This window comes from Galendromus occidentalis, unplaced genomic scaffold (assembly GCF_000255335.2).
Source record: "Galendromus occidentalis unplaced genomic scaffold, Mocc_1.1 scf7180000075986, whole genome shotgun sequence".
In the NCBI taxonomy this organism is placed as follows: Eukaryota; Metazoa; Arthropoda; class Arachnida; order Mesostigmata; family Phytoseiidae; genus Galendromus; species Galendromus occidentalis.
In genome coordinates this window covers 165,661-186,438 of record NW_003803976.1, presented here as the reverse complement: position 1 = coordinate 186,438, position 20,778 = coordinate 165,661, and the positions used below count along the sequence as shown (strand labels likewise).

Sequence of the window (20,778 nt, the reverse complement as noted above, 5' to 3'; positions counted from 1 at the left end):
ACGTCATTTGCTATAGAGAATTCCGTATTCGTCATATATGGGCCGAAGAAATCAAAGTTCGGACATCAATCCGATTTCCGATTCTCTCTAGTGACTCTTCGATTCAGCGGCTAGAATGCTGGCTGTTTCCGCCCTCTACCCTCAAAAAAAACTGCCGCCGGCCTTTGTTGTGATGTAAGGTTACCTAGACATGCGCCGTTGATTCAGCGGGTAGAATCTGAGCTGTTTTCACCCTCTCCCTCAAAAAAAAGGCCGCCGGCCTTTGTTGTGATGTAAGATTACCTAGACCCCTTTCGGCCATAGGGCCAATGATGACATTGATCCGTAGCGGCAGTTTCAAACGTCCAGTCTGTGATCGGGCGCCTCTTGGGCTCCTCTGCTCTTACAGACAGAGGGGAGCCTGATGATCGAATGACTCTCCAGATTAAGTGACCGGAGCCGTAAACGCGAAGAGTAAAGGCAGGGATCATGCAGGGAGAAAGGAGAATCTCGCAACTCGCGAGAAATGTGGAGAGGGAAACGGCAAAATTCAAATTCAGCCTACGAGTTGCAGATTGGTCATTCATTCAGTCGAGCTTATCAGCGGCAGAGTCGGCAGTGTGGGTCTTTCCCCTAGGAACATCACAACAGCGGCGACGGACAGTGCCAGCAATGTTCCCAGGACGGTTGAGATCATGGTCATGAAGAGGCAGAAGTGCTTTACGCACGGTCTTGATATGGTCGAGAGGAAGGTCATCTACGTTGAAGATGTGATGGCCTTCGATAGTGCCATCCTGGGAGATCCAACGGATGAAGGAGCAGGCTTTCTTGAAGAATCCCTAGTAGAGGTAGGAGCAGAACCGCGGGCCGGGAATGGAGTGGAACCTGCGATAGATGATGAAGGAGAATGGAGTCCCTTTGTTGGCGAAGTAGAGGATCGACTCCGACGTGCTGTGCGGAGCTTCAAGTCGGAACCGAGCCTCATGTATGAAATCCGGGGGATGACTGCCAAGGAAGAATACAACGGAGTTGAGCTCCGACTCATGCTCGACTGTAGAACCCCTTAAAGGGCGCTCCTTACGTTGCCTGCAATGTGATGTCCCGACATGGGACTTCGATCAGCGCTCGGGTCACGTTCGCTTTGGAGAGCATAGCCAAGACTCTGGCTCTTTTCAAACGAGCTATCCTATTGCTTTGCAAGGGAGAGACGACCCTCGCTCACGCTGTCGAAGTTTTCGCTCTCCTCGTCGAAGGCCTCAAACAAACTGGATCAACCCTCGCTGATATGCTTCGTGGAAGCTTACGGGGAGAACTGATCAAGACGTCCGACCATGTTAGCGCGATTCCCGAGACTACCCTAGCCAAGTACGGTACTCGAACCATACGAAATTCAGTCTGCTATGGAACGTGCATTGAACTAACGGCGAAACGATCCCGGAGGCCGATGTGAGTCTGATGATTCCAGTCTGCACCATTAGGAGCGATCCGACTCCCGTTACAGCGCTTACTGCTTACTGCCACAGTGCACAGAGTGGGGCCAAATCGGATTTCAGGTGGACATGAGTGTTCCATGTAATTTTTCAGCTTTCTGAGGTTTCGGGAGTCTGGAATAGCGAAGGGAGACTGCTGAAAGCACTTCCAACATCACAGGGAGTGGGATGAGCTCACAATATGAGGAAAAAACATGATATGATTAATCGGGGACGGAGTCCACTTTTCATTCTACTCGGATTCCTTCAACTCCGTTAAACTCATACATCGACAGCAGAATAATCGCTCGAGCCAGCGGAAGCTGCCTCCGAGCCCTCTGATTCCTCATCAATGTGTCTAGCAGTCTAGCATCGTCGTCTTCTATCGATTCAACATCTTCCCTCAATGAGTGGTAGTCGAGTGAGCATCGCACCTCTGGATCCGGAGTTTTCCCTTTATTCCGAGGGAATCGCCGCATAGAGACCATAAGAGGATCTGAAGATCTTGGTGAAAATGAGTTGGAGAACATTGTCGCTCTCTGTTCGCCTTCCAGTTACCTCGGGGAACGAGTCGACGCCGCGCCAAAACGCAACGCTTACTTCTTTAAACGGGAGGAAGGGGTCAATCGTCTCCGACATGTGGGCGCCAGTCTCTTGGTGCTGATTCGGATTCGAACAACTACATGAGAATGGTCCCGATCTACGAGATCATATACCAACTTTGGACATACAGTATTCGAGAACAGCTGGGTTTCGCGGCTCAATTTTTTTTTGCGGCGACTGGAGGTCCGATACTCCTCAAAAAGAAATAAATCAGGGGGAGGACTCGTGGGGACACAGCATTTCTGACATCGAGAATTTAACGAATTTCCGAACTTTTTCGTCTCGGCGAAAAAGTCTTCCCAGCAAGTCCAGAATCGGCTGACTCGACCAGAATCATGTGGGATTGCGGGATCGGGACGAGAACTGAGCGCAGAAAATAATTTTCCCCCTATTCGAGGGCACAAAGTATCTTCATTTCCGAGCATCACCGATTGGGGGGCAAGATTCATAGAAATTGTCGTCGAAAAAATTTAATTCCATTCTAGCAGGTGCCAGGGTGGCTGGGGGATGCGGAAAATGCGGTAATCATGGTTTCCTCGAGACTTCCAGAGCCTTCCGAACATTCTCAAATCCATCACCGATCAAAATTCCGGGATGATTTTCCATGGACTTTTGTCCACCTAAAATTCCATTTGGCCCCACTGTGCGGTGGTGTAATGCGGGTGAATGGCTGTGGAACTGTGGAGACAGCGAGAATCTGCCCCGATCGGGGGAACTTCAAATGTCTTCAGAACGTGGCTCGAATCGATCTTGCTCCGTAAGCCGGAGGCTGCCGATAGCTGGATTGATCTATAGATTCCGATGAACCGGTCTGGCGATATCTGGGTAAAAAGGAGCATTTCTCGGGGTATTTCGCCAAGGTGTCAATGATGCTTGAAGGGTAGTGCCACATCGAGACCTCGCTCCTCCATTGAGAATGTGCTGCTCCTCATCGTAAGCGGACAGTGGAGGGGAAAAACGCGGGACTGTATCTCAAACTCTCACGCCCGTCTCGGCTCAGCCTGCGAAATCTACTTCAGGCGCAAATGATCAGGGGCAGCCTCCCGAGTATCAGGGCACACCTCGGAGGACCCAGGCCGCTTGTGCTATCTCCAGTGTCTGACTGCGCAAAATAGGTAGAGAAATTCAGATCGATCGCATGACCAGCAAATATGCGAAAGGCCGACTTCTCACCACGAGGGTGACGTACGGCGAGACTGGGCGTAGGACTCACGCTCATGACCTTGAGATTTTTGGATTTCTCGAGATAAGGATGCCCCGAGTTATATCGGGAGTTCCAAACGAATAAGGTGCTCTTCGTATTCAGAGAACAGGGTACGAGGATGACTTATTGCGCGCCCGAACGTTTGGAGAGAGACTAAAGAGCTGGCACCCCGTCGGAAGACCTAGTGCTTATATTTCTCGATTGAACCTCCGACAAAGGTCGTTTTACTAGGCGTACAAAAAATATTGAATAAAACGATTAGAGTCACGTTTCGGTCTTATCTGAGACCGATGAATAACTAGTCGTGCGTATGGTCTCCAACCAACTTCCGATTTCCGCTCGTGATTTCTATCGCCGCTTCCGTCGTCGTAGAGCCTGAAACGGAAGATAACGAGGATTCTAGTCATAGATCGGTTTCTTCCGAATTATCGAGCTGGATCCCCCTTGTGATGGAGGTTTCGATTCGCTCGAGTCCGGTGGAGAACCAGACGAAACCGGAGCGAAAACTCCGGTGGGGGTTCGGTTTTCCCTCGCAACCGCCAGTCGATACCGAGAACCGTGCGCCCTGAGAGCACGGGGGCGTGTGAGCCGGCCTCCCTCTTCACTTTCAAGCAATAACTCCTCGGGCCTCTGTCCACAGACCCTGATGTGTTCTCAGGGAACTCACGGTCCGCGAAGCCATAGATATTTTTGTTAGCTCAGCTTTCTCAACACACTGACGCTGGAGGCCATGGAGAGGTCGTTTCTGTTGCTGCGAGCTCTCTACAGAGAGGAAGTTGCGAGCTCTTCCCAAAACCGCAGAATTCCTGTTCTCGTCAATCTGACTGAGTGTCCCTTGGAACATCGACCATCCTTGAGAATCTCCGGAGTCTCAAGACGGAATTTCTACACGCAGCCGAGAGGAATCGAGAACACTCACTCGGTTTTCGGGAGTCCGCTACATTTGCCGGAAGAATCGATTGCGGTGTGTTGATAGGCTTGGGCTCTTCCTCTTCGTCAACGGGGTTTCTTGATATGCAGCAAACTTTCCCTTCTGCACAGCCAGCAGTGAAATACACGGAGGACTCTTCTCCGCAATCATCAGCGCAATGAGGCATACCCCTTAGACCTGGTCTTGACACCTCACACTCTTGGACAGACCGAACCACAGGATCTGCGAAGCGTGTTTCCTAGATTTTAGGTCTGCCATGGAGCAGGGAATTCCCTGACAGAGACATGGTATAGCCGAGAATACGAGGTGCTTCCATCAGATCCTAGAGAGTAAGAGGGATCGGGATTGTGAGCATACCTCCAACCAGCATGCATAGAATCAGGAACGTGTTCGGGGCCTCCATGCCTGCGCTCCCGTCGCCTAACTCGAAGGCATTCGAGTCGGTCTGATGGCAGAGGTCCGATCGCGCCTCCGTGAGCACAGGCGTTCCGTGTCGAGTCCGCTGTTTCGGCCGATTCCGGAAAGACTCTGATATCCCACAAATTGCTCCTGGAAACGCACCTTCCCGAATGAATCGAGCGAACAATGAGCATACTCCGAAATAAACTCAGACCACATGAACAGAATAGATAGATTTATTTCATGAAGCGCCTTCCAATTTTATATGATTCTGAGGGTTTCCATCGACATATTCTAATGAGCCGAAACTCCTCCTGTGATCATTACCCATGAACGGTTCATCACTGTGGGTATGATCATTCGGATTCTCCCTCTTTCTCTGGAGTGAACCTCTCTCCGTCTCTGTTTTTCGCGCCCGCGTTGTCTGGAAGGCCCCCATAGCAGAATCACGTGCCGTTTCCGGCATTGATGTATCCGGAATTCTCGAGCCGAAGTATTTTCCGTCGGAAATGGTCCTCACCTGAATATAGATCGCTCCATGGTCGCAGGGATGCGATTACGACTCTTATTTAGTATCCGCTTATCAGTACATACTTTTACAGCGTCTGGCTTCTCACTCTAATCCATCAAACACCGTAACGTGCGTCACAGTCTCAATGCTTAACTGAATGAATCACAGTTTCCTGTCAGGTCAGGACTCGGAGTCATAGAATACAAATTTAAAATCAACAACTAGGCCTCTTCATATTGATACAGAGTAAGCTCGTACACGGGATTTCGCCCCTGACGATCCATTCCCTTCTCCGATTGGTTCCTAGAAAAATCATTGATGATATTCACCTCACGTATCGAGTTCGGAGTGATTCAAAATACATTGGAAAAGTCCGCGAAGGTGAACATTCAGAGGCTTCAGCTCTCTGAAGTCATAGAATGATTTGATTATTGAATCAATGTTCTCAGGGGAGACTCGGGATAGTGGAGATCCCGTGCCTCGATAGCCTGTGAGAATCGAGAACACGATACAGGGGCCAAGGGATCAGCGTGGCAGAGGAGTGACCTTGAAAAACCGAAACGCTCCGGATCTCCAGTCCCTGTAAGGTTTTCGATTCCGGGGAAAGGGGGACTTATAGCACCCATCGAGAAGTCTGAATAATCGGCAGCGCTCGTGAATTTGCGGCATTGCGTTCCGTAGGTGTCAGAGAGAAAATGTATCGCTCGCTTTCTGGAAATTTCAAAATAAGTTCTCTCAGTCGCCTCTGGAGCGACTCGATTAGCGGCGTCTGTAGGTGTGTCTTGTGGGTCTGGATCCGAAATCACAATAGACAGGCTTCGAGAAGCGATGATGTACGCCACAAAGGCTCAATCGTTCGTGAGCTCGAATAGATCTCGAGCCCTGTTGGTCAGTTATTGATTCATGGAATAGCTTAAACAAATTAATTGACGCTGTGATCACAGATCGAGACTCGAACGAGCTATGTCGATGAGGTCAACGTCCCGTGTTCTCAACGTCGGCACACGCTTTTCCGGGAGCAACGTTTCCGAGGGCTCGAGCGTCGACTCCTTCGGCGGTCTAGTGACTGTCGATCACGAAAATGATTTGAGCTCGGAGTCCCGACATCTCGATCGCAGAAGAAATCACATTCTGACCAAACCGTCTCTGAATCATGGTTCTGGATCTGTCAGCTCGAGCGTCGTCTTGTCGAACCATCGCAAGGACAACACTTCTCCAACGATCCTTTTAATGCCCAACTTCATCATAAGAGCTATTATGGTAATCAACGAAGTTCCGATATCTTTAGGGCGCATCTCAGAAATCTAAATCGACCGTAACATCCATTGAAACATCATCAACAGTTGTCCTAAGTAACAGTATAATTATTTTATATCGATATAATATTATAGTAGCGGTAGTAATAATTTTTGTAGGTAGTATCTGTTGTCAGTGTCCTTAACAATATAACGTGTGTGTCATTTGGAAAAGTCGTTTCGTTAAATTTCTTCAGAACTAACTAATACTAGTTTCAGGCAATCGCAGGCTCCGCCTTTAGAACACAGTCAGCGTTGAGTTTGTGGGAAGTTCCCGCCCCTGTATGTATAGTTGAGAAAAGTCGCTCCGATTTCCAAGCTCTGGGCTCACAGCAAAATCTTCGCTCTCCCGAAATCTGAAGATTCGCCTGTCATTCATTCCGTGGACGTCGGAAATGGAGCTTCGAAAACGAAACATGTAGGATATGATCTCAGGCTTCGGCTGCCGTCAGATCTCTTCTCTACAGAAGGGCGAAATTTCACTCCGGCGGGCTCGTCAATAAATCCATGTTGCCGAAAACATCATCGAACTCGATCCCGCCGCCAGCGAGGAAGTCGTCAGGCAAAGCCGCGGCGGGCGCGATCACATTACCGCCGAGTTGTTCGATAGGAGCACTCTGACTTCGATTACGAGATCCAAAGTCCTGGCAATCGACGAGAGCCTGAGAAAGATTCTTAGAATGAGACAGAATTCTCTGATGATATGATGATCAGAAAACATCCTTTCACCTGACGCCCTGGTGGGCAAAATGGCGATTTCAGGCGAGAGAAAAGTCAGGTCGGAAATTCAGAAAGGCGCTCAACGGAGCCTTTTTTTTTCGATTCAGAGCATTCTCAGGAAGTGAAGGAACAGTAGGGGTGCTCGCGTTGTCGAACGCGAGCGCTCTAAACTTGGAGGACGAAGACCTCGAAGAGGCAGTCACTCAGCTCCGAGAGGCAGTCACTCAGCTCTCTTGTCAATTTCTTAGAAAAGACAGCAATTGTCCTCCGACATCCCCGTTGACGATTCTAGCTCTTAGAAAACCTTTTGATGCGAAATTCAAACAAGAATCCCGTCCCCCGCCTGGCGTCGCCATTCGGCCCACCGTGACGCCGGTTTCCACCGGTCGCACGTCCCTTGTTCTTCCACGCCTCTTCGGGAAGCATGAATCTTCCTCGAATGTATCATAAAACCGCCGGAGACATCCCAACTGACCTTGTCCCTGGTGGAATAATAGCCAAAAACGCCTGGACCGCTCGCAGGTCGCTCGCGAGGTGACGTAGCCACTGACGAAACCCCGGAATCGAGGATAGCATCTGCGGGTGCCGGGGATTGTGGGCTGAATTCATCGAGCAGTATTCTGAGATGGGAGATTTTCTTCGAGGGCGGATTCGGATCACAACCACCCTGCTCCATATCCCCCAACGACGGGGGCTCTGACTTGATTTTTTTCGATAGGCCAGAATAGCAGTATCGACTTTTACCTGTGGAGAGAGCGCCGAGAGATCGTATCGGGAGCTGAGTCTGATTCGGGCAATGGGATCGATTCATTCTCGATACATGAGAGGAATATTCCTCCTCGGCGTCAAACCGGAGACCGCAGTTGCACAGAACAGCCTTGAACTCACCTCGTTCTCCGAGTCTGCGAGCCCTAACGGCGGGAAAGACGTGTTTCATCACTTTTCCGAAGTCTGCGGTGCACAGAGCTTCTAGTGCGTGCGCCTCGAAGTACGCCTGTGAGGAAGCGACTCATGCTTAGTCGAGGCGTTGGTATTCCGGGCAGCTCAGGAATTCTCACTCGGGGCGTGTCAGAGATCATAATTATTTTCCTCGTTCGGCTCTAAGTTCCGAGCAGAGGCGAACGGGATCAGAGAATAGACTGATGAGAACCGACCTTGTACTCGTTATAAACTTCTTGTTTTGGCAATGACACATCGCGATCCTCTTCGAGATGGCCCCGGATCCAAGCGTAAGTGTGTCCGACCTGGAAAGCACGAGATATATTCCGGTCAGTTGACACCAGTGAGCCTCGGTTGAGGTCTTTTGATCGAGCTAACACCGTCACGCCCTACATCAGCTTACCTGAGAGTGTGATTTTTTCCCTAGAAGAGGATAGAAGCTATTGGAAGGCGGACAGGGCTTCGCCCCGGATGGCAGTCTTAGATAAAGATAGAGTTTCTCGATGTCCGTGAGTTGGCCGACGTCGAATAAAATTCGTTCGATTCGCTCTCGAGAAGCTTCCGGAATGAGTTTGTGGTCTATTTGACAGGCATCCATTTCCTAGAACCTGGCTGAGCTCTGAAATGTCGAATTCGGAATGCGAGACACTTCTCCAAGAATATGCACTCAAGAAAAGTCCACGAGGTCGTACAAGCTCATGGCTGAGCAAGGGATCTTTCGATGCTGCTCATGTCCCAGCCAAATTCCACAGATGGTCAGGCCGAGGAGCAACGGCGGGTAACGTTCCGGAGTGGCCGACACTGCTGCCCATTGTAGTCCCGGGTGAGCGTAAAGCAGTGCAGAATTGGTTTGCAAGGATTCTTCCAAGGCCAACAAGGTCCAAACTCCAATCGGAGTCTCCGACGAAGCTCAAGATGTGATTTGTCTCCCGAAGACCCAAGCTACTCCGGCAGAGGGCGAGAGCGGATTTGTGCCTGGCTCGACGGTTCGAGCAAGGTTAGATCCTAGATATCAAACGTCCGAAGTGACGTTATGCTTATGGCTTGCTTTGTCGCATTGATACCACGCTATCAGCAACTTTATCGACACGACCGCGCACTCTGGCAACGGAGGATCTGTTCCAAAAATAGCCGAGACAGTATTGAGCCTGGAATCAATTCCAGTGTGTACCTATGTCTGGAAAGGCGTCTGCTCTCCGAACCCGTCCACACAGTCCCGTTTCCCAGTGTTTGTTCTCATCGAGGTCCAACGCCTGAAGAGTGCTCTGAACCTCCCTGAGTTCACCGCCGATATACAAGCTAACGCCGATGTAGACGACGATCGTGATCCCACGGAAACTTTTCACGAGAAGGGAGGATCACGGGTCGATCCGGCATCGATGGAAGAATGGTCCACACAGCATATACCGTGACGAGCTCCATGGAAGGAGCGAGATTCCGAGAGGGGCTCCGACTTCCTCCATCCGTATCGCAGGCCTCGGGGGCCAAGGACTCAGAAATCGATGCAAGCCTGCGAAGAGACTTCCGGATGGACTTCCTGTTCCTGATTCCCATGTCCGATACCCCGAAGGGTAGGAGGAGGAGGTGGAGGCCAGGAACCAAGGTGTAAGCTCCCGCAGGAAGCGGCGGGCCGTCCTCGGGAGATCAGGAGGTGGTGCACCAGCATCGATCCCGGACCGAGATACACATTTGGCGACTCATCGTGTCGTCGGCAATGCTGTTGCCGGTATTCTAATGTCACTCTATGCATTCTATTCGAGTATCGTCTCCTCCTCTCGACGGCGGCTGTTGCCGTCGTTGCAGACGCAGCCACCGGCGCTCTCATCGGAGATGAGGAACATCGGGAGCTGGTAGCCAGCATCAAGTGGCTTCCATGGAAAGCTCTGCAGGTAGTATGATTACAGCTCTAAAGAATCCCGTCATCGACGCCGTCTTCATCTTCCACTCCACCGGGAGTGTTTCTCGTGCATAAAGAGACGACTTCCGATCGTTCCAAAGGCCTACCTGCTAGCAGCACTTAGAGAGAACCCTGTGAGATCGTCGGTTAGGATCGAAGTCCGAGCTCGGAAGTCTGAAAATGAGATCAGAGGGCACGGTCAGATGGGGAATTCTGGAGCTGAAGGTTTAATTTCTGTGGACTACGAAAGCTCTCCGCCAAATATTGATCTGATGATGGTGATTACGACGGCGCGGCGGCGGCGAGGTACCGTGGGAGAGTCGTTCGAGCTTCCGTGAAGCGATTTCTCGACACGGATTCTCTTTGGAGGCTCCGAGCTCTTCTGAGCTGTCGTATCAGCAGGCTTGAATCTTGACTGGGGATCTCCTCACCGATGCCAGACACGAGCCTCTAATCCGCGAGCAGTTCTTCTCGATGCGACACCTCCGACCGACCGACAGCTTCGCCAATTGTTGCTTTAAGATATTCGTTCAGAAAAAAACGAACGAACGAGGGAGCGGACGACCAGCCGACCAATCGAACGACCTACCCACCGATCATTTCCGATAAGAGCTTTTTCCCTAGACGGGGAGACCTTACTCTTGATGCTCAGGGACTATTGACAACGAAACTCCATAGCTGGCGCTGTCCCCAATGCAGATCTATCGAGCGGGTATCGCTGGTGGAAGTGATCACGATATGGCTTTCGGTCCCTCGTCCGTCTGGAATTAGGTTCCGTCCAGCGGACGCTTCTCGCCGAGTTTCCCTTTCTTCCAGCAGAGCGTCTCTCTTTGCTGCTAGTATGGACTCCACGGTATTGTGAGCTCCGTCGTTGCGTTGCATAAACGTTTCTGCTTGCACTAGCGCTGTCGTCGCCGAACATTCGCCGGATCGATGTCAGGCCGGTTTCCCGGACTCGACTCCGACGTTTCTACCCCTGACGGCCTCGGGCGATGAGCGTCTCGAATACTCGAGCCGGGGATTCACTAAATTCCACAAATTACTCTCCGACTGGAGCCGGTACTCACTGCGCTTTCTGCAGTCGCCGACGGTGCCTGCGCGACTGACTTCTCCCCGATGAGAACTGATTCTCGCAGACGACGGCAGACTGGCTCCCGACGGACTCTCCTGCAGAGATGACGTCCCTGAACTTGACTGCTTCAATGATGTTAAAACGACGGCAGCTCAACAACTGACTGCCAGCCAGCCAGCAGCAGCCAAGGAGGAGGGAAAACTTGGTAAAATCCAACACGAGACAGCCGGCCGCTCGTCGGTCTGTCAGACGGGTGACCTTGGCCACCGAAGAGCGGGTTGACCCTTACCACGATCTCTCGCTGCTGCTGCTGCTGCTCCTGCACAGAGGGAAGCAGATTACGCGCGGGCTTACCAAAACTTTCAGAGTCGACTTCGGCTGTAACGCCTTCATGCCGGTGTGTTCCTGACGGCAGCAGGAACCACGCAAAGGCCGAAAGGATTAAGAGCGCTATGTTCCGTGCCGACCCTGAGCCCTTCCATAGCTCGAGGACGTTCTCGGCGGAGTGTATTTTTTTCGGTATGCGACCGTGGAAGCATCATGACTCGGATCACGAGCTCTAGTCCAGCGGTGAAGGAAAACTTCCATGATTGAAAAGATTCATTTATTATATATATTGAGAACTCAATCCGAAACGTGAACAGTTGACGCGGCGATACTCCGAAGCTGCGAGAAATTCTTAACTCGATCCAAAATCCGGATATCCTGGGTCGTGTTCAATTTGATCGATATCCCCTATACCTGCTCGTCTCATTTTTCAACGAGGGCCCGACTCACGGCACCGAAATCTCGGCATCGGAGTTCAGTGTGATTGAAAATCATCACGGTGTCGTCGTGAACCGCCGCGGCTCTAGTCTCCTCCTGCCCGAGAAATCCCTTTGATTTCAATGTCTCATCGGCAGCTCTCCATAAGGCAAACTCGGGATGTCTCGATTCAGTATAGATAGAGGAATTGACTAGGAGCAACCGACTGGATAAGAAATAATGGCACGAAAATACTTTGCTCGATGATAAATCCTTCGCGCGATACAATCGCTCCCAGGAGCTCACGATCATGAATGGCCGTCGACCCTCCACTGTCCCATAACGAAATAATTCACCCAATGATCTGAGAATCTTCCTAGAGACCTTTCCTTCATCAGCGAGCCGAGAAATACCGATGCGATTCGCCGAGGAGCTTCATCGCAGGCGGAGCAGGGGGAAAGCCATCAGAAAATTTGCGAATTGACTGCGAGCTGTAAGTCGTCGATTGAAGCATCGGAAACGCTCGCCGGAAGGATCCGGAACTCTGGCTGCGGTCCTAAGATTGAGTTTTCGCGTGGATTATTCCTCGGTACATTCCAGAAGAAGAGCTGCGCGAGGAGCTTCGTGTTCGAGAGAGCCCCCGAATCGGCACCAAGACTCTCGGCATCACAAATCCCAGGGTCCTCAAACTGCCGCGTCGTCGATGTAGATGTCCTCGGTGGGAAATGTGACTTCCATGAATTTGTGGTAGAAACGTTCGAAGGCTGAACCAATAGAAGCCGCAACATCTCGGGCACCGTCTTCAGCGAAGAATATGTGGCAAGCGAATCGTTTCAGCAGAGGATGCTTTGAGATGAAACCAAAATACCTGCAAAGACTCCGTGGAATTACCCTCTCCTAAAAAATTCCACAGACAGAGCTCGATATTCTCGTCTCTACTGACCGATGATCTGTCGGATGATATCCGCAGAAAGTCACATTCTTGAGGTTAAAGAAGTAATCTTGTTTCCTGTCGGCGGCAGCATCGTCTCCGACCTGGAGGGAAACGAGTTACACGTATGGAAGTCCGTTTTTGTGGAAAAGTCTCATGAATGGCCTGAAAAAGATTTACCTAGGTGTATCTGGGATATGCGGGGCTGTCTTCGACACCTTCAGCTGCTCACCTTGGATCGCCGGTCGACGATTCGGAGGCCTTGTTCTGAAACTTCGAGTACGCAAGAGTGGCCTGGAACGTCTTCGAGACAGCTCGACCACCATTCAGAGGATGTGGGACTTTCAGGCTCGAGGCTAGGCACAGGCCTCGGTTCCCCTGTGGATCTCGACACAGCCCTATTCGCTTCCCGAATAATCTTACGGATCGCCTGGAATCAGCCAGGGTGCTCTCGTTTCTTTGGATTTCCATCGATAGCAGCTCGAATTCTAGAGCTCGGGAGAAAGTTCCGTGCTCGCTCCGAGAACCTACCTGACAGAGAACGCTATTGCCTTTGTGCTGTGAAACTTCTACGCTACCGAGGAAATGCAACAGGAATCTCTCCCGCCGTAGGCATTGATCTGTCGAGAAAGAATAGCGACTTGTATGAGTTTGTTCGAGCTTCGTGAATCTTTCGGAAGACTCCCGGCGGGAGCAGTAATGCACGGCGCTCGGAGCGAGCTAATCAATTTCGATACCTGAACCGAATTCATTGTAGTCGACATCAGTCACGTATGCATTTGGAAAAAGGCCTCGTCGACCTGTGGTGAGATTCAAGCCTTCGCACCAACTATCTTCGATTGAGCACTCCCTGCGGAGATTGAATAGATCATCCTTTTAGCTCCGATTCACCACTTGCTCCGCGTCGTTGTGAGGGGTTCGAAAAATCAACGCCTCTCCAAAAAAGTGTTCAGTGGACGCTGAAAGCGTTGAACGCCACGAGGGCTGGGCCTCGGAAACAGTAAATCATTTACCTTATCACATAGACAGGATCCCCAAGGTCCACGGCAATTTCATCAGGATGTCGAGGCACGAACCGATGGATGCCTGGAACGCATGACGTGTTATACGTGACCTCTAGGAAAGATAAATAGACGTAGAGTCATCCCCTTTGACCACGATGGGCCGTTGCTTTACCTCTATGAGTAGCGTCGCAAACTCTGAGCCTCGCCAGCGAACCGCAAAGAGCACTGCTGGATGATGAAATCGTTGAACTTCTCGATGGCGAACTCTCACCCTGACCGCTGTCACGATCCCTATTGCTGAGCTCCTGAAGCTCGTTTGCTTGAAGTTCAAGCTGATGTCTGGCCTCCAAGTCTTTCACGATTTGTGGCGGATCTTCCGCGGCACCATCTTTCTCTCTGCTCTCGTCCATGTCCGTCGGAGATTTGATGTTTCGAAGCCGCTCGTCTTCGTTCGCTTGATCTTTGTAGTACCTGCGGTTCAAAATCGCATTTGAGAAAAGGATGAATCCTGCCCATCGTCTCTCGCGGGGCTTCGATTGAGTGAGTCCCGATCCCCTACAGGTCGCTCGAGGAACATAAGCTTCCGCCGATACCGTGCTCGGATTTTAATCGAAATAATCTTGTCGGCTCACTTGAACGTCGAACGTGGCTGGTTTCCCGATGTGTCGATTTCCAGGTAGAGCTGCTCAGAGAAGGGAGTCACCAGCGTGTTGGCATCGATTGCACGGAATTCCTCCGCCAGACTGAGTCCTTCGAGAGCTGAACATCCAAGGAAAGGGTCATTTCGTATGGGACGGCGCCAGACTGTTGCCGCCGACGCGGCCATATTGTGCTCTCGGCTAGACGCCGTAGACAATATTGCACGACTCCCCATATAGAAGCAGCGAGTAAAGCCACATACGTACGTTTCTTGTCTTTTGGTATCTCCGGGAGTTTCCTCCTTCGTCGACCCTTAGCGCTGACTTTCAAATCAGGCAGGGTGCGGTTATCCTGCTCAGCGGGATGGTGCTCCAAAAAATCGCACGGTTCCGTTAAAAAAGGATAATACGTGTTACGCAAGTTCTTGACTTCGACTTCATCGTCCTGATCGAGTATCGGCTCCGGCTCTGGGTCGTCCTGACCGGGAGAAACTGGAGTTTCGACTTGGACGAGCCTGCAATGGAATCTCGGACTCAACGCGACGTACGTGTCGGACAGCTCTGGCGCTGCGGAATCCACCGCATCCCGGTGATCTCATTCCGACCGTGAGTAAGAAGATAGCCAGCACGAGGAAGGTCTGCCTAATTGATCGTGGGGCGCTGCGGAGCATTCAGTGGATTGAACGGATGGAAAAGAGAGCAAACCGCATCAAATATGCTCCTGACATACCTCGCTGAGCTCTGAGCTTTGGATCTGTTCATACGGAGACCTGAGCTAAATGAACCAAGGATGGAATCCTGCCGTCGAAATGGAATGGGAGCTATGGATGGAAGAGAAGGGAGGAAAAAAACGCCCATTAAATCAAGGGAAATTCCGAAAGACGGAAGAAATCTAGTATAGAGTAACCGAGTGTTCTTTTTCCGCGCTCGATCGTGCTGAATGGGAGTAAGAGATACCAGCTCAGTCAGGGGAATCGAGGGGGCAGGGAATCCGTGCGATTGAATCGGTGCAGGAACAAATTGATCCATGCGGGCGTATGGCCTCGAACCTCAAACCCGACAGAGACGATTCTCACCGATAGCACTGGATATTGGATGATGCCTGTTTGGAAACCGGTGCGGTTTCCCTGTTGCGTAGATAGAGCTCGATGAGTTGTGCGCGCTCCATTGTGATGGGGAGTGGACGTCTCGTGGAATTCAGATACGAAAAATAAGAATCCCTTGACAGGAATCCTCAGCTCTTCCTTCGTTCGTCGCAGTTTCCGAGAATTATGCCCTCGGTTCCGATCTGTCTGTTGAGATCCGAGCTTTGACAGCGCGGCCTATTCTGGAGATTGTAACTGGGTTTCACTCCGTCTTGGTTTCAGGGAGGGAGGGTGGAGGGACATTTCGTACCCGAAAATTCAGTAGAGCACTCACACAAGGTCCTCCCCCTGATGACAGGGCTAAACTCCGAATCCGCGCACTGCTCTCTCGCAGAACAGGGAGTTCTGATGCGAGAGGGAGCTCAGTAAATAGTTCATAAAAACATTTAGGCGACCTCGGAGCTCGAGGCTGTGCGTCCAACTAAGTCTTACAGCCAGCCCCTGGACTCTGGTTCGAGGGGGAGGTTCGTGGATTGGGAGGCTCCGTTCTCGCCACCAGGAGGTCTTTACTGAGTCCGCGGCACCATCGGATCAGTCGAGTGGAGCCCGACTTCGGTCGACATATCCAGCCGAGGCGATTATCTGGAGACGATTACACGCGCGCAGCCGACAGCGGATGAGCTTGTTCTTCGACGGCGAATTTCTCAGCAGACACCTCACGACATCAGACCCCTCACCCACAGATTCAGTACGGAGAAACGAGAGGCCCGAATACGTAGTGCTAGCATCCGATTTGACGCTTGGGGTGCATGAGGAACGCTCATAATCCGCACGCAGAGAAACATTTACCGAAGGCTCCGTGGAATCGCTCATTCCCTTCTGGAGGCCTGATTTGACCCTAATGTCCCGCGCAGTCAACTGACCGAGAATCGATGCATTGGATCCGCAGATACTCCTGGTACTCCTCAAAGTAGGTACTCACTCCTTCCTGTGGATCGCACTGGGGAATTTATGCCTGCCGTTTGTCGACACCTTCTCACGGTGATGCATCCAGGCTCAGACGGGGACATAATTTCTGTCCTCACAGTCGTCTACGAACCCGTGGAGATATGGGAATGTCCGAAAGCGGTTTGTCTAAATTTAACACTTGCCGCGATATGTTTTTATGCGCGCCATTCGTACTCTACGAGAAAGCCTTCAAGGGAAGCTCACAGGGCGGTATGACAGCTGGCTAAGCGATCTAGGACAGAAAGCTCTTTTTTAAAGACTCTATTTCGAATAGAGTTCTAAATGACTTCAGAGAATATTCCACCACCATCACCGACGACACCACGAAGAGACGCCTCCATTTAATGAGAGGGCGACCGTATTCAAGGTCTACTTTCAAGATGCAGTCGGGTCTTCGCTAACTATCTCAGACATTCGTCTTGTGGACCCCTCACCCTGTTTCCTCGCAGCGGCAAGGACGAGTTCTTTTCAGATATATCCGATATTCAGGAGCATTCTCCCGAAGGGGAGGTCTCTTGAGAGGATTCAGGATGGGAGAGTACATCACCGGTCCGCTCTCGGTTCCACCGTCGAATCATTCAGCTGAGCCCATACAGGTTTTTGGTCGCACCCACTCTGCCTTCACTGAAGTGAATGTGCGAATCGAGTTCCGGAATACCTCATCAATCTCATTAAGAGCGAATTATTGCTGGCGGAGGAATCGCAAAACAGCCGAGCTTCCGGCAACGGGCGAATACTCCACGCGGAGAAGGTGGCGGGAAGAGAATTGGCTACCTGACATACCCACAGGGAGATGTTTCTGACACCTTCGCAGAAACAGAGTCTTGTCAATGACGCCTTCTTTCTAGAGTGTCTCTCGGACTCGGAGTAATTTACTCGGATTCATCAAGTATTTACTCGGCTCGTAGCGCTCTCAGTGACGATGTCGCGATCCTGGAGCACATGTAGCTAGAAGTCGAATGTTTCAGGTCTCCCGTCGAGTTCGCGCTTCACGAAAGGGTATGAGTTTTGCTTGATCTATTAACTTCCTCTCTTCCTCGGAAGCAACCTCAGAGAGACTGATTGCCTGGGTAAATAGTCTGGAGAAGGCGCGAGGTTCGTGAAAGCAGGCTTCCCGCGTGACTCTCGGCCCGTGGAAAATGTAGGATACGGTTTTGCAAGTTGAGGCGAAAAGCCGCATTCTTTTCGACGCCCACAAATCGAATCGTCTTTTTTCTCGACAATGGTCATCTCTTTCGAGGCCACGCTTCCCCATTAGATGACTCGTGAACAGAGCCCGGGCACATTCGCTGTGTAACAAAGCAATGTTTCGAGTACGCAAACCGTGACTCATGCCGGCTATAACCGAACTATGTTACGGAATGAACGGCATTCGCTTCCGGGGCTTCTAGAGCTGAAGCGTTGAGAGTCGGCGAGAGACTCGTCAGAGTGTCTATCGAAAATAAACGTTAGTGAGAGCGCTGCTCGGGAGCGATCTGACAGATTAGAGGAGCTCCGCGGAAGGTGCAGCTAAAATTCCCTGCGATCGCCTCCAGGAACGTTCCTGGCCGCGATTCTGAGAAATCATGCAGTACTATTCAGGGAACTTCGTTCCCCCGGGCGGCATGCATGGGGAGCACCCGTAGACCGAAGCCATAGACAAAGCACACTCTCCTGCTAGAAGCCTCAATCGTGCTGTAGTCCGAAAATTAGGCTTGCCGCCACTCCGCATCTATGCAGGACGACCGATATCGACACCGATCGATTCCAGTCATGCCGCATTGGTTCTTCTGTTCGGGGAGCGGGCCGGACGTCTTCGGGACGCGCGTCGCATCAATCGGAATCATCAGGTGATTCATGTGGTAGCGAGTAGGCCCGCGAAGCTCTCGAGCTCTAGGCTGAATTAGGCTCTAATTGGAGTGCTGCTCAACGCAGAGCCGACCCGTTGCCTAAACCCGGAACCCGAGGAAGCCCTATGGGCCGATCAGAAGGCACTCTCTCCTCGCTCAAAAGGCACTCAAAAGCTGACCACCGCTCGGAAGCGAGACCACATTGCCCTGGGCTTGGATCGGAAGGTCTGTAGTTGTTTCTCCCTAGGTGGGGCGGCTTGTCGTTCACGTTGATAGATTACACTGTACAGAAGAGCGTGATACGTGAGTTGTTGACGTGAATCGACGACTGATTCGTCAGTGATGCCTCGGATACAGTGACGAGTGAAGACCTCCCGCGCTCTATCGATGCAAACTTCGAGGATATTCTTCCGACTCTTTTTTCGGTGCTATATAGGTTTCCCTGTTCATCACCATCTTTCTGAACACCTTACAGTAACCTCCTACTCCATTGTCAAGACCACATCCTGAAGGATGCCCTTCCAAGCAACAGAAGCAGCCCGCTGCCCCAAATGTGGACATCAGGTAAGCTCTTGTCTCCCCGTGACAATTTTCCTGGAGAGACTCGCAGTACTGATGACGGGGATTATTCCATTCAACCTACCTACTTGTACGAGGCCCCTCGTTCCGTCTCAGGTATTCGCTGCGGAGGAAATGCTCGCCGCTGGAGCGAAGTGGCACAAAATTTGTTTCACTTGCGGTACGTAGCAGATTGAGAAACATTAAGCGAGCCCGCGCGAGAGCAAGGCTTTTCCTGCTTCTTTTTCGGAAAGTCCTTCGGTCTCTGAATTATCGGATGCTTGAACAGGCCTCTGCAAGAAACGGCTAGATTCGACCAACTCGACTGAGCACAACGGCGACCTATGGTGCAAGATCTGCTATTCCCGAAAATTCGGACCGAAGGGAGTTGGCTTCGGCTGCGGTGCCGGCACATTGAACATGGACAAGGTTCGTCACCGCTAGATGTTACTGTATTTGCCATAGCCCTGAGTTTTTGCGGATTAACATCCAAATAACTGAATCCTCGATAGGGCGAAAACTTCGGCAATCAAGAATCCGCCGGGAACAAACCCATGGACCCGTACTACGGGATGAACTCCAAATTCGTGAACCTGGTTCTGTTCAACAAAAGTCCTGGTGGAGCATCACCCAAACCACAATGACGAGTGAATTGCAACTTGGGTTAGTGAGCGGTGGTGAAGGAAAAGCCCAAGATCACCTGAAAAGTCTAGGTATTTTAAGGCACAGCCGGGAGGATATGAAACTGAGAGATCCCCGAAGCAGCAAGAGGTCGACGAGCAAGGGCTCACTCTCAATCCAGTAAATTCTGGAGACCCTCGCCACAGCTGTCTTCTGTAAAGAAATCACATAACGGACTACGACTCGACCCGCTGTCGTAACGGCGGGAGCCGTGAGATCGCTTTGGTGTCGTCATTTCAGGCGCTCCTCCGGGTATGTAGAGCTCCCGTGAATAAATTATGTAAATTATGTATCACAGTTTCAAGCATGAGTCTTCCCTCGGAGCCCTGAGGGACATTCCTGGGATAAAAATCTGTGGAGTTCCTCCCTGATGCGTAGGAAACAATTTTGTGAGATTCAGTTTATTGCAAACAATCAATCTGGATAATCTTGCATGGGTTACAATATAGGTCTATCACCGTCCGTTCCTCGTGTACGAAGACTTCCTTGGCACCACTGAGGTGTTGCTCGTAAGTGTCTAAAAAGTTCGTTTCTTTTCTGCAAAATTCAATATTATTCGCTTCTATTCGGACTCTTCTCCGAAACACTGAGAGCCCCGTAGCTTAGACTTGTGATGGCGCTTCTCTTCGAACAATTCACCGGAAATGCAACAATAAAATTCGAGCTCCAGTTGCCTAGCTGTCCCCCAATGTACCCGAAAGTGTGCGGGCCATGAGCTGAACCCTTATGTGGGGAATCATAGAATGACGCATTCTCAACAAAGACTTGTGTCTGGATAATCTGGATCGATAGAGAGATCTTGAGGTTGGTAAGCGAGAACTCGAATCCCCTTCAAATCATCAAAAATCCACGCATGTCTCAATGAGACGGAGGTCATGTTTCGGCTAGGAAATGACAATATGATGCGAATAATGTATCCGATGAGCGATGCTGATTCCTTCTCCGCGTGAAAGAGGAATGATATCGATCTCTTGATTGAAGCATTGAAAGTTGTCGAGCGTCAGGGGTCCGCTATAGAGGCCCCATGTCCATCCCTACGGTTTTTGTAAATGACTTGGAGAAACTGTAGCCGCCGTCCGACGAGGGTGATCGCTCTCTTGGGTCGATTGATCTCCAAAGAATAGGGTCTTCTACCCCTCGTCACGGCTCAGAAATCGAAAGACTGGAATGACGGCATCATAAGTAGTGTTATGACGGCTCAAAACCATGGGGGCTTCTTGCATAAATATTAAACCAACCACTAGACAGCCTGAATATTTTCCCTTCCACTATATAGTCTGA

The 20,778-nt window shown here is 51.0% G+C and overlaps 3 protein-coding genes across 3 annotated transcripts; 1 reads left to right on the top strand and 2 right to left on the bottom strand.

Moving 5' to 3' along the window:
* Positions 1–6,614: 6,614 nt before the first annotated feature.
* On the bottom strand, positions 6,615–11,178 carry LOC100905706 (DNA-binding protein RFX5). Its single transcript, XM_003738428.2, has 7 exons — positions 11,015–11,178; positions 10,055–10,121; positions 8,454–8,669; positions 8,266–8,355; positions 8,000–8,105; positions 7,587–7,855; positions 6,615–7,053 (listed from the first exon to the last, which is right to left on the bottom strand). Exons 3-7 carry the CDS (start codon positions 8,646–8,648, stop codon positions 6,871–6,873), a joined length of 843 nt encoding a protein of 280 aa, XP_003738476.1. The 5' UTR covers positions 8,649–8,669; positions 10,055–10,121; positions 11,015–11,178; the 3' UTR covers positions 6,615–6,870.
* Positions 11,179–11,666: 488 nt separating this feature from the next.
* On the bottom strand, positions 11,667–15,504 carry Aplip1 (JNK-interacting protein Aplip1). Its single transcript, XM_029113036.1, has 10 exons — positions 15,413–15,504; positions 14,604–14,851; positions 14,331–14,457; positions 13,871–14,169; positions 13,708–13,780; positions 13,438–13,544; positions 13,226–13,314; positions 12,927–13,124; positions 12,707–12,798; positions 11,667–12,631 (listed from the first exon to the last, which is right to left on the bottom strand). Exons 1-10 carry the CDS (start codon positions 15,502–15,504, stop codon positions 12,448–12,450), a joined length of 1,509 nt encoding a protein of 502 aa, XP_028968869.1. The 3' UTR covers positions 11,667–12,447.
* Positions 14,669–19,788, top strand: LOC100907831 (muscle LIM protein Mlp84B). Its single transcript, XM_003738443.3, has 5 exons — positions 14,669–14,942; positions 18,734–18,822; positions 18,934–18,997; positions 19,106–19,245; positions 19,329–19,788. The coding sequence occupies exons 2-5, from the start codon at positions 18,772–18,774 to the stop codon at positions 19,458–19,460; spliced, it is 387 nt and encodes a 128-aa protein (XP_003738491.1). The 5' UTR covers positions 14,669–14,942; positions 18,734–18,771; the 3' UTR covers positions 19,461–19,788.
* The last annotated feature ends 990 nt before the right edge of the window (positions 19,789–20,778 follow it).